The following is a 12015-nucleotide window of genomic DNA, read 5'->3' on the forward strand; positions in this document are numbered from 1 at the left end:
CTGAGGTCAGGCTGACAGGTCTGTAATTCCCTGGCTCCTCTTTCCAACCCTTCTTGTGGATGGGCATCATGTTGGCCAGCGTCTGGTCATCTGGGACCTCTCCAGTAAGCCAGGACTGTTGAAAAATGATGGAGAGTGGCTTGTTGAGCTCATCTGCCAGCTCTCTCAGCACCCTAGGATGGATCCCATCCAGTCCCATGGACTTGTGAGGATCCAAGTGGCTAAGCAGCTCTCCAACTGCTTCCTCCTGGATTACAGGGGAACTATGCTGTTCCCTGACTCCATCTGTCAGCTCAGGAGGCCAGTTGTCTGGAAGACAACCTATCCTGCTGTTAAAAATTGAGGCAAAGAAGGTGTTAAGTACCTCTGCCTTTTCCTCATCTTTAGTTACAATATTCCAGGGAATGTTGTGGAGGTTGTTCTTGCCCCTCCTTTTGCCATTAATATATGTATAAAAGTATTGTTGTCCTTCACAGCAGCGGCCAGTCCAAACTCTAAATGGGCTTTTGCTTCTTTAATTTTTTTCCTAGAGAGGCAATGATGAATCTTGGAGCTTTTGCCTCCCTTGTATTTAGCTGTGTGAAAATTAGTCTTGAATAGTGGTATGAGCTCCTAATGGAAAGGATGAAAAGAACTTGGAAGATTTTATTTCATCCTGAGAGATGCTTTACCTCTCTCCAGTCTGCTTTGGTACAAAAGTCTGGCTTTGGCTAGACAAGTAGCTTTTTAGATCTCTGAAGGCAGGGGAAACAAATCTGAGTCTTGGAATCACTTCAGTGGCTGTGAGATTGTGATTATCTATTGAAAATATGTGAAAAACAGAAACTTGACAACGGTGGGAAGGAAGAACAGCTAGTAAAAGTGAAATGTCTGGGGTCTGACCTTAAACTATTGCTTTGATTTTTGTTTGTTGGTGTGGTTGAAACATGCTTCTGATGACTCTCTCTTTGCTTTATGCCCCATGTTGGTAGTGTTAGTGTAGCTTCTTGTCAATACGTACTGACGCCAATGGAGTAAAAGAATGATGGTAGCAGGTATTGATGCCACTGTTTAGAAAATGTAATTGTTCTTTTATTGCTGTGGAGTCAAGTTCAATTACATTTGTAGAGGCAGTTGGGGAAGAACATGATACCTGACTATTTTTTTTGTTCTGTGTTTGCTTTAAAGGTAAAAAGCATTTGTGTTGGAAGAAAAAGGGGGAAAGTGGCAACTTCAAAACTATTTTTGTTGTGGTGGTTTTTTTGTCTCTCTGTGTATGTTTTTTTTGGTGTAGTTACTTGGTGGTGGTATTGTTTGCTTGTTCACTTTATTGGTATTTTTGCCATAGAGAAGCTTAATTTTTTACTGTGTGGTGAATTAATTCAGTAGCTGTTACCATTCTTTCCGCATTCATACAGCACTAAGTCAAAAGTATTAGAAACGTACCATTTAGCTAACATCTTGTACTGCATTCGCTGAGAGGGGTCTTTGTTTTCTGTTCTAATTTATTATTGATCTTTCAGGCCCACAGCAGCAGAACTTTTAAAATGCAAATTTTTCCAGAAAGCCAAGGTAAAACGTTTAACCCTATGAGTAAATTTTACTCTGCCTTAAAATCTGCAAGAAATTTCTTTTTTATTGATTTTTAACTTACTGAATATTGATTTTTCAGAATAGAGAATACCTGATTGAAAAGCTTCTCACTAGAACACCTAATATAGCACAAAGAGCCAAAAAGGTGAGTATGTTTGCATCTTTTTCTGGACTGGTGTTTAAGAAAAAGCGGAGACTGTTTGGTTACCTCACATTTTGGTTGACTGGCTAAGCCATTCTCTTACACAGCCTTTCAAATGAATGAATGAATAAATAAATGACTTTTGCAGCCTAGCTTTCTCCAGTAAGCCCTGGGGCATTTTGACTTCCTTTCTGGCCTTGCCAAATTACTTGTCATCGTACATAACTAATTTTTTCCCAGTCCCTTTTAGAAAGCTACAAATGAAATTGCTGTGCAAACAAAAAGTGATCAGCTAGCATATAGGTTCATAAACTGCAAAATTAATATCTCCACTGATCATCTAGAGGAAGGATGAATATACTTCAAATGGTATTTATTGAGAACTACTTCGTTTTTGAAATGTATGGAAGGTCAGGTCCAAACTCTCTGAGAGTACTGCTGAGTTGTTCAGACAAGTGGAGCCTTATCCCACAGATGATGGAATTAAACCCAATCTATGGTATTTGATGGTATTTCTGTGGTGCCTTTGGTGCTTGTGTAAGGGAGCTTACCAGGTGATGTGCATCAGAGCTGAATAAATAAATAAATTCTTAAGAAGCTTAATAGGCAAGTATTTTAAAACTTAAGAATGAAGCAAGTTACTGTTCATAAGAGCTCATAAACAGGAACAAATGCAGACTCCTACTTATTGTGTGTGAGAAATTACAGAGTTCCTTTTCTCTGAAGACTTAACTTGCTTGGAGATTGTTGGAGATGAAATAGTGATCTGAGTCCAGCTTTCTAAAAGCAGGCTTTCAGGGGCTTATTTTGAGGATCAGCCTTTGTTGGCATATCAGTTAGGCTTCGTCTTACCTGGACTGGCACTTGCAAGATTTTCTGTGTGTTTTGTGAATGTATTTTTGGTGTAATTCTACAAGACTCTAATGTTCCTGCAGCTGGTGGCTTTTACTTGAAGATACTATCAGCAGGATCCCAGTGCTTTAAGTTCTTTTCAGTCTTTTGGTGGAAGTAATTTGGGAAATCACGGTCAATGGTGGGGCTTTGAGGGAGGTTGGAGTAGAAAGCTGGAATTGGCTTGTACAAGCACGTTGACTAGATTAACTAGCTGCAAGGTGCAAAGGCTAGGAGCAGTTCAGGTCTTCAGCCATGCGGTGGCAGCAATGCCCACGTAAAACATTACCTCACTGCGGGGCGGGAAATGAGCCCTTTGGTTTTCATTTTGCATCTCGGACTATACGGTAATTTAGATACCAGCTAGGGTTCTGACAGAGCATCCGCCTTATGGGACTCATCTCCCAGCAGTGTCCTCAGGTCACCTTCAGAAACTGCATGTTAACTCATCCATGCATGTTTGTATACTTACTTTTGAAAAATAACTTAGCATCTGGAATTGCAAAACAAATGCAGGGCATCCCATGCACCATCAGAAATAGCTTTCTGAATGACATTTTTGACAATTCTTTATAGTTTGGAAGAAACATGGTTCCTAAGAAATAGAGGCTGTATGGTACTAAAGACAAAGGTAGAGAATTTTTTTTTTTTTTAAATTGCAACCTAAATGGAAAAAAATATTTTAAGTTTTAGCTACCAGAAATGCTAAATGATTTATATTTTAAAAGGACACAATATTAAAATTCATCAGGGATTTAAAATTTAACTCAGTTGTTACAACTTTGCATGTAGCTGCTATTTTGAGATACCATCCCATATAAATGTATTTTAACATTAAAATGATGTGGGTTTTTTTTTAAATAATTTATGTGAGTACAGTTTGTTTGCACAAATACTAATGTGTGAAATCTCTAAGAGGTCATTCTTGGAAGAAGTAACCCCTGTAATGGAAAAAAAGAATGTCACTAGGGCAAGAGACGGGAAGGAGGTAGTGTCATCATTGCTTAAATGATCTTCTCTAGCACTTGGTGTGAAATGCCTATAACTAATGATCTGTAGCACTGCTGCTAGCGCAGATGTCAGATCTGCCTTGCAGTCATTTAATTTTTCTTGCATTTAGCACATGTATAATTACTTTGCTTTCTCATATTTTGCTTCTGCCTTCACAGCTTATACTTGGCAATTGTTTTGATTAAATATGAGTTCAGGTCCATTTATGAAATCCAGGTACACATTATCTTCTGGCATGTGTGAGGAAAACTTATAATACTGTCAGATATGTCCTGTTTTAAAACCCAGTTTGATAATTAAGAAACGCCTACAGTGTGTGTTTAAAATACAGTTTATCATCAGAGATATAAAATACACCTTTGTGCACATATTCCCCCTGCCCAGCATTTCTTTATTTGCTTTTAATTCTGCTAAGTTTGAAATTGTGCCCTTTCTGGCCCTATCACAATTATTTGAGGATAACAGAGCCACTTCTCAAATTGACTTGCATGGGAGAAATAGGACTTCCATCTTCCTGTGCAGATGTATACCTGCTGAGGTATATGCAAGTACTGATCCACATAAATGAGTGTTACACCATGCAACTAATTACTGGCAGTTCTGGTTTCATGTTTGTGACTACTCACTTTATAAAGCACTGCTGGTGTCAAGAACAGCTACAGAAAAATCTGTGGGGAATGATCTGTTCAGTGTGTTATGGTAACCAGGGATGTGGTCTGAGAGCACACTTCCGTTGTTAATAGAAATGTGGGAGCTCTAGTTGCAGCCTCTGCCTTGTTAGATGGTGTAATGGTAGATCAGCCTGCCCTGTCCTGCCTGGATCAGGGCTGTGTATACCCTAGTTATACAACAGCTTAGCATGAGCTGAGAAACATGTGTGAAGTGGTTTTAATTTTGAACTGAAAGCTAAGGTGTTTTGTTTATGATGAGAACTGCTATATTGGAATAGAGGAAATTTGAATCAGCTTCCAGAATTCCACACTCAGTTAAGAAATCTATCACACTAAAAAATAAATTCTAGCTATAAGTATTCTGTATACCCAAAGGTGCAGGGTTAATTTTGTGGTTTTGTAATCCTGTTTCTTCAGTTTTGAAAATCTCCTGTATGACTGCCACTTTTACAAAGTGAACAGGGGAAAACATTTATCTGCATTTCATTTTATTGCTGTCTGAAGAGCTGCCAGTAAAAAAAAATTTAAAAAATCTGAGTAATAATTGGGCTTGAATTCTATTTTTGGGACACTGGTATTGCTCTGTGCTGTTAATAGAAGCTCTTTAGAACTCAGAGTTCTAAGTTACTGGGAAAAACTTGTGACAAGATAAAGAGATGATCAGTGTGAGTGATACCAGCTTTTATTAAAACACAGTAGAAACACCCTTACTGATGGGCTGAAATGTTAGCTCTGCAATACAGGTAATTTAAGGAAATTATCACATTACCTCATGTAAGAAATGAACAATCCCCTGCATTTTGCAAGGAAAACATTGTCCAGATTTCTTGGGCACTTCTAACAGCATGGTTGCACCTCAGCAAGACATAAATATGCAACATTGCCATGTTTCAGTAGTGGATTTAGAATATAGAATAAAAACCAGGTTGGAAGAGACCTTCAAGATCATCGCGTCCAACCTATCACCCAACACCACCCAATCAACTAACCCATGTAACCAAGCACCCTGTCAAGTCTCCTCCTGAACATCTCCAGTGACGGCGACTCCACCACCTCCCCAGGCAGCCCATTCCAATGGGCAATCACTTTCTCCGTGTAAAACTTCCTCCTGACCTCCAGCCTGAACTTCCCCTGGCGCAGCCTGAGACTGTGTCCTCTTGTTCTGGTGCTGGCTGCCTGGGAGAAGAGACCAACCTCTGCCTGTTTACAACCCCCCTTCAGGTAGTTGTAGAGATTAATTGAATAGATACAGTTCACCAATGATGGGTGTTAGTACAGCTGGACTCTGAAAAGCAGGCCTTCTGAAAAGCAGAGAGCAACATTAATTTAAGATCAGATTATTAATTAAAATGTGTATTACTTGCTATGATTCTTTAGACTTCACAAAATGCTTATTTGCTTAATGCTGAACCATGAAGAAAAGGGCCAGGTGCTATACCGGAATATTTCTGGAAAACAGCAGCTGAGCTTAAAAAGATATTTGGTAAAACTTTGTGTGTCTTCCATTGCAGATAATTAGTTGTTCAGTTTACTCAGAACACTGCTACAAAGGGAAAAAAAAACAGTGCAACTATTTTTATATTGTTGTATACTACTAGAAAAATAAAAAAGGGAAAAACAAACCCCAGACCGAGGAAAAATTGATATTCAGGCCCAGAGGGGTTTTTTGTTTATTTTCAAGAAATTGTTCAAAGTAAAAATTTAATTAATTACTTTTTCCCATAAAATGTCAATTTGACAAAAATTCCCATAGTCAGAAAGTATTCCTGCATTAGTGGAAATCTTCCTGTGGTAGAAGCGTAAAATGTTTTAAGGGGCAGACACATGCATTTGCAACAGCTTGGTTTTAACATTTCAGACAAAGAAAAAAGATTGCTTTTATTACTTCTGCTAAGTATATTTAAGTGCTGTTCTGCTATAAGATACAAAGGACTTCCTACAATATCTGGGTTTGTTCATCCTTTCTGTCATAAGGTGCTTTTACCATCTGTATACAGTTTGTGAGGTTGCTTTTTGTGCCCTCTCAAAGGGGGTAATATCGTAGAGAATAGATGAGCTTCAAAATAAACTGTGGAATAATTGACTGTTGAGTATCTTCTGTACTACAGATAGCCGTAAGCATCTCTGCAGTAACTTCTGTTACTTGTTTTGGCAGGGTTTAAAAGCTCACACATGCTTCATCTTATTTGTTCAGAAGTAACGCTCTCCCATACTAGACAGTGTTTTCCAATTCATGGGTTATCACTTTTCAACTTCAGAATTTGTGCAGTGGTAACTGTCTCTGGTTCTCTTGTGTAACAGCATTGAATTGCTCATTAGGTGATGTTACATTTGTGACTGGTTGACATATTCAAAAATATCTAGAACATGAACTAACATGAGGCTGGTGTATAATGAGGCAACTTTTCAGGTTAGAACAATAGCTTTAAATATCTGGTGTTTGTTTAAGATGGTGAAACTTTCAGTACTGGAGAAGGGTTTCATCGCTATGAAAGGCAAGCGTAGTGTGTTCTTAAAGGTACTGTGGAAGAAGTCCTGGTGAAAGAGTGAAGACAGGATAAAGGAAGTCCAGGTGTGCATGATACTGGTGGTAAATTCTTGAATCAGAAAGTAAGTCTTGTCACTAACCAGACAATAATCCTATTTTATTGTCCTGTTTGTTGTTACTGTCTCTTTCTGAGAATGTGTGGGGAGGTGTGATAGTTTTACCTGTTTGTCTTCTGAGAAATGAAGCCTCAAACTCATTTCAGTCACATAACATCCAAAAACATCTCTCTTGAATTTGAACCAGTATCCTAAGTGAAAAGTGACTTATTTGAATTAGTTGTTACTTAATCTATTCCTAGTCTGTATGTCAAAGTGGTATTTTGTCAGTGTAGGCAGCCACATCTTGCCAGGTTCATCTTAGTGTCACAGGGTTTCCTTCTGTGCTATCTTCAACAAGGTAGTAGAAGCAGCATTTCTGTCTGTCTTTATTCATAAAAATTGTTCTGGGAGGATGTGAAAGTTTGTTTAACTTACAATTTTTTACCTTTTGGGGAAGCTTGTCAGGTGAGTCATGCAGGGAGATGAATTACAAAGAGAATTTAGTAAATACAGGGTGGCCCAGAAGCAGCATTGCCATCTGTTACCATTTGTTGAAAAACTAGTGTAATAGCTACATGAGAATCTTTGGTTTCATGTCAAGAAGTTACATCTTTAGCCTTTATTGCCCTAAAGTATAAATTGAAGGGAGGAAAGAAAACAGAGGAGCACAAGACTCTGAAGAAATTGAAAAGTAAATATATTTTCCTGTTTAGACCATGTAAAGCTTTCAGAAATTTAATAACAAAAAAATGGCATGCCATTTATTTTGGCTCTTGTGTCCCCTGCACTGGTGATATTCTCAGAGTTCCTTTGGCCCAAAACTGAGCACTAGATCTGCTGGCCAAAATATACCTGATAGAGGCCAGGGTGCAGTTGCCCTTGACTACCTGAGCGCACTACTGGCTCATGTTCAGCTGGCTGTCAGCCAACACTCCCAGATTCTTTTCTGCTGGGCAGCTCCATGAAAAGATTATTCAAACTGTACATTGCAAGTATGTGAAAAGTTGTGCAGCATATGAAGTGAAAGGGGAAAAACATGAACTGGATCACAAAGGGACAACTCCGTGTTCATCCCTGCAGTGCTGTACAGAAGTCACAAGCAGCAAAGGGCATCTGCAGCTCAGGCAGAGCACAAGGAGTAGGGCTTGGTCCTTCCTGAACTGTGAAGTCAGGCAGGTGAGGGGAGCAGTGCTGGATTAGGAGTGGCTCTAGGTCAGTGATTTTAAGTGCTATACCTTGATTGATTGCATCCTGCTCCTTGATCTCTAACTGAAATATAAACACTGTCTGTTTATAGAATCAGATTTGATAAATAATGCAGATTTATGTTAATTTGTAATTCTTTGTAGAGCTGCACTCAAATTTTTCATTTTGATTGCTTTAGAGAAAAAAAAAAAAGAGTAAGCTTTGGTCTCTTTAAAATCTGTATCTGTGTGGAATGAAGAATGTGTGTTACAATAATTTCTTTTATGCATATAAATATGTGGAAACTTTGTAGAAAATACAGAAGTGAAGAAATCAGAATTTCATCTTAAATTGATACTTTCAGGACTCAGAGCTTGAAAGCAAGTGAAAATCCTTCTAAATTATTTGTTGAATTCTACAGTAGTATACTATTTTCCCAAACAGTCTTCAGTGTGACCACACAGCTAGCAGTAAACCTCCCTTATAATGAATCTTCTACTCAGTAATGAAATTTCTGCATGAGGCTCTGTTTGTCTTTCTTTTACCTTCTGATCATTTCAAGCAAGTAAACGGTTTGGATGGTGGGAAAGAATGGTGGAGCCAGATGGTGGTAGTTACAAAAGGTGGATCTAGTAATCCCTCTGAACAGAAATCCTTTCGGTAGTGATTCGTTATTGTGATGCCCATTCATCTGAGCATCCTAGAAAGGTAACTAGGGCTCTAAAGGTGTGAAGCTTTACCTTTTTTCTTTATCTTTCAGAGTATCACCGCTCTGCCAGTTTGCTGTATTTTTGATTGGCTTCCTTTGATTCTTGATGATGCTTTCTTGGCCTTAATACCTTTATTTGACTGGGGAGAGGGGGAGACCAGGCAGGAAAAAAAAAAGGATATGAAAGAATCTCTCTGCATGTGTGAATTAGTCATTATGTAATGCCTGAGAACACGTTAGGAATTCCTTGGTTTTGAGGTGAAGTGTTACTTTTGAGAAACAATACAACTGGTTGGCAGAGTCAATTGAAAACACCCTCCTCAGCACAGGTACACATTCATGCCTAACAAGGCTGTTGTTAAAACATGAACTAAAAAATTATTTGTGCTTAATAGCATTCAGTAATGAAATTTATGTAATCGAACTAATAAATGGAGAAATAATGTCTGAAAACTGAATGAGTAAATTTGCACATTTGCCATGTCACTGAGATTTCTGCAAAACACTGCAATTTCTCAAAACAAAATTAAGTTCATATTTTGGAGCAGAGATAATGAGTATGCTACAGTATTTATCTATTCGTGGTTTTGGAAAGCAGAATTAGGAGTGTAGGGAATTACCTGTACTTGTTTACAAGATGTTTATATGACAAAACAGTGTCTCTGGTTTGAACTAGAGCACTTTCTGACACTAAGTGGCAGCATCACAGCAAGAAAAGACTCAGAGGTAGAGTGAAAGGAGGACAGCTTTGGACAGAGAATCCCCCAGACTAGCTGGGGAGTTAGTACACTGTGTATCTGTCCCCATTTTTTAGAATTGCTTTTAGAAATGCAGAATTTTACTCCCTTCTCCCATCTCCCTTCAGCTTTTAATTGCTTTGTGATCCTCTCAATAGTTCCTCCACTGTGTTCCATCTCTAAACTGTCAGTGTAGTTAGGATTTCATAGCAGTCTCAATTGATGTTCCTATCCTCAGGTGTCACATTTGTCATCATGGTGAGCATGATACTGTTTGTGTTTGACTATAAAACAGACCAGGATCATAAATATTTAAAACAAATAGCTTTTTGTTTGTTTTTTATTTTTTTAAAAACAGATTTCCATTCTTTGTTGACATGCTGTTATCCCTTAAAAAAGAGTGCTCTTCAAGAACCACTAAAAGTCCCATTCAATTCAGAATTTTCAGTCTCCTTTATTCAGTGTCTTTCTTGAAAGAAGCGGCAATGATTTGACATTTCTTCACTTTAAATTGGCAGTATTATTGATTGCAGTAGTGAGTAGAAGAGGTAATTTACACAAAAATGATGAAGATACCCATATTTCCAATTCTCAAATGACTTAGATTCCATTTCAGTTTTGATAATACTTTGTGCTGCATTAGAAAAGATATAAATATTCACAAGTTTGCATCAGTGACTTGGATTTCCCATACTGATGTCTTTCATTAAAGTAATTACAAATGTTCCCTAAACATGACTTTAGTAAACGTGACCTTAGAGCAAGCAATAAATAGCACTTTGGAAGGGTGTCCTGGATAGCTGTGAGTATGTATTTTAATTCCAGCAGAGGTGCATTTTGATTTTTTTTTTTTTTTTTTTTTTAAGAAAATCTTTGTGAGATCAAGACACAATATGTGAAGTTTGACCCTGAAGTAAATGTATTCTTTTGGCCATTATTCTGATGAGAAATCTTAACTGGGGTAACAGTTTCTCTCGATGTTGCTGTGGTTTGCACTCACCATTTGCATTTGACTTGAAAGATTCAGCTAGAATTGACTTGGAATTGAAGGGTTTGGTGCTCCTGTATCTTTTTAATGAGATAACATATGTGTGTGTGTGTGTATATATATACACACATACATGAGAACATTTTACTGACTCAGGACATAGCACTTGAAGTGCCATTGACACCTCAACTTCTTCCACAGTAAGGTCCTTGGAACACTGAAATTCAAACCCTTAAGACTAAGTCTTTAGGACATGTGAGGAGATGTGTACACCAAAAAATGTGTTTGCTTCCTAGGGCTTCCCTGTGTTCTTCAGTCAGAAAGTTCTGTTTCACATGGGCAATGCACATCCCAGAAATGCCTACAGACATATTTTATGAACTGCAAAAGCTTAAATCATCTGTGTCCTTTCAGTCAAAAATTTGGACAAAACCTAAGCATGGTTGTACAATACAGAGAGGAAATAACAATTAATTTGATGTGGAGTATGAATGGTAGCTTCTCCAAATTTTCATGGTTCAGAACCAGCATTACCTATCATTTGGTACATATGTGACCTTTTCTCCCCAGGAAAGGTGTAATGCGACAAACCTCCATAGTTCTTGCAAAGGGAAGGGGCGCATGTCTTCCTGAGTGGTGGCTTGCACGTGTCACTTTTATTCTGAGGTGAGAGTTTGAGATTCATGTCTGGTCCTGAAAGGCCAGTTGCAGTTATCTCAGCATTAGTTTCTGTGCCAGCTAAATTCTTGCTATCAATGTCTTAGGAGAGCCTGTGATTGTGGAAAAACAAAATGAACCAACCAAAAAGAAAAACAAAACACAACCCCCCAAACCAATTAACCAAACCAAAACAACACAAAACACCCCCACCCTCCCCAATAACAGAACAACCCCAACACCAAAACCCCAAACAAAGGGGGTAAAAACAATAATAAAATAAAAAGACAAAAAAGCCCCCCTCCTCACCTCCATCCCTGGATATTAGAATGAAGTTCTAGCTAACTTTTTTTTCAAGTAGGAGAAAAACAAGTAGTAAGAGGAAGGGGGTTTTCCCCATTGTATTTGCAGTATGCAGGGTGGCTTACAAGGAGGGGCCATTAACAGCAAATTATGGTGAAATTTTGACACTTTGAGCCCTGCAAAGATGAAATGCCAGAGTGTTGTTTCAGAGATGTGGTGGCATATCTCATTCATAATGAAAGTCTGCATAAGTCATGGTGAGGAAAAAACAGGGTTCCCGATTGCATGGAATACATTCAAATTTGCAGGAGTTCTGTGGCCTACGTAAGAATTAGAATGAGATTTCGATTGTGGTAATCTCAGGGGAGTTTAAAAACAGTTGGCAGTGAACGGATGAGGATGTTCATGTGACCTGTGAGACTGGGCTGGATGAGGACTAGCTGTCTCTTAAGGAAGTGCCTCAACTGTTGAAAAGAGGATGATGTATACTTGTGGGAATTCACGGGCCTCAGATATTTTTTAGTTTTTTTTTTTAAATGTGATTACAGTGTAAATGTTGTTGA

At 38.3% G+C, this 12015-nt stretch overlaps 1 protein-coding gene across 2 annotated transcripts in view; it reads left to right on the forward strand.

Moving 5' to 3' along the window:
* STK39 (serine/threonine kinase 39) overlaps positions 1-12015 on the forward strand; it is a 97727-nt gene that overhangs the window by 33843 nt on the left and 51869 nt on the right. For both annotated transcript variants that reach the window (XM_068138694.1, XM_068138695.1), the window contains 2 exons: positions 1503-1551; positions 1652-1717. In XM_068138694.1, coding sequence (XP_067994795.1) covers positions 1503-1551; positions 1652-1717 — 115 coding nt within the window. The remainder of the gene's footprint in view (positions 1-1502; positions 1552-1651; positions 1718-12015) is intronic.

The sequence above is a fragment of the Melanerpes formicivorus genome, unplaced genomic scaffold (assembly GCF_026170545.1).
Source record: "Melanerpes formicivorus ecotype bairdi unplaced genomic scaffold, bMelFor1.0.p_v2 SCAF_5, whole genome shotgun sequence".
Lineage (NCBI taxonomy): Eukaryota > Metazoa > Chordata > Aves > Piciformes > Picidae > Melanerpes > Melanerpes formicivorus.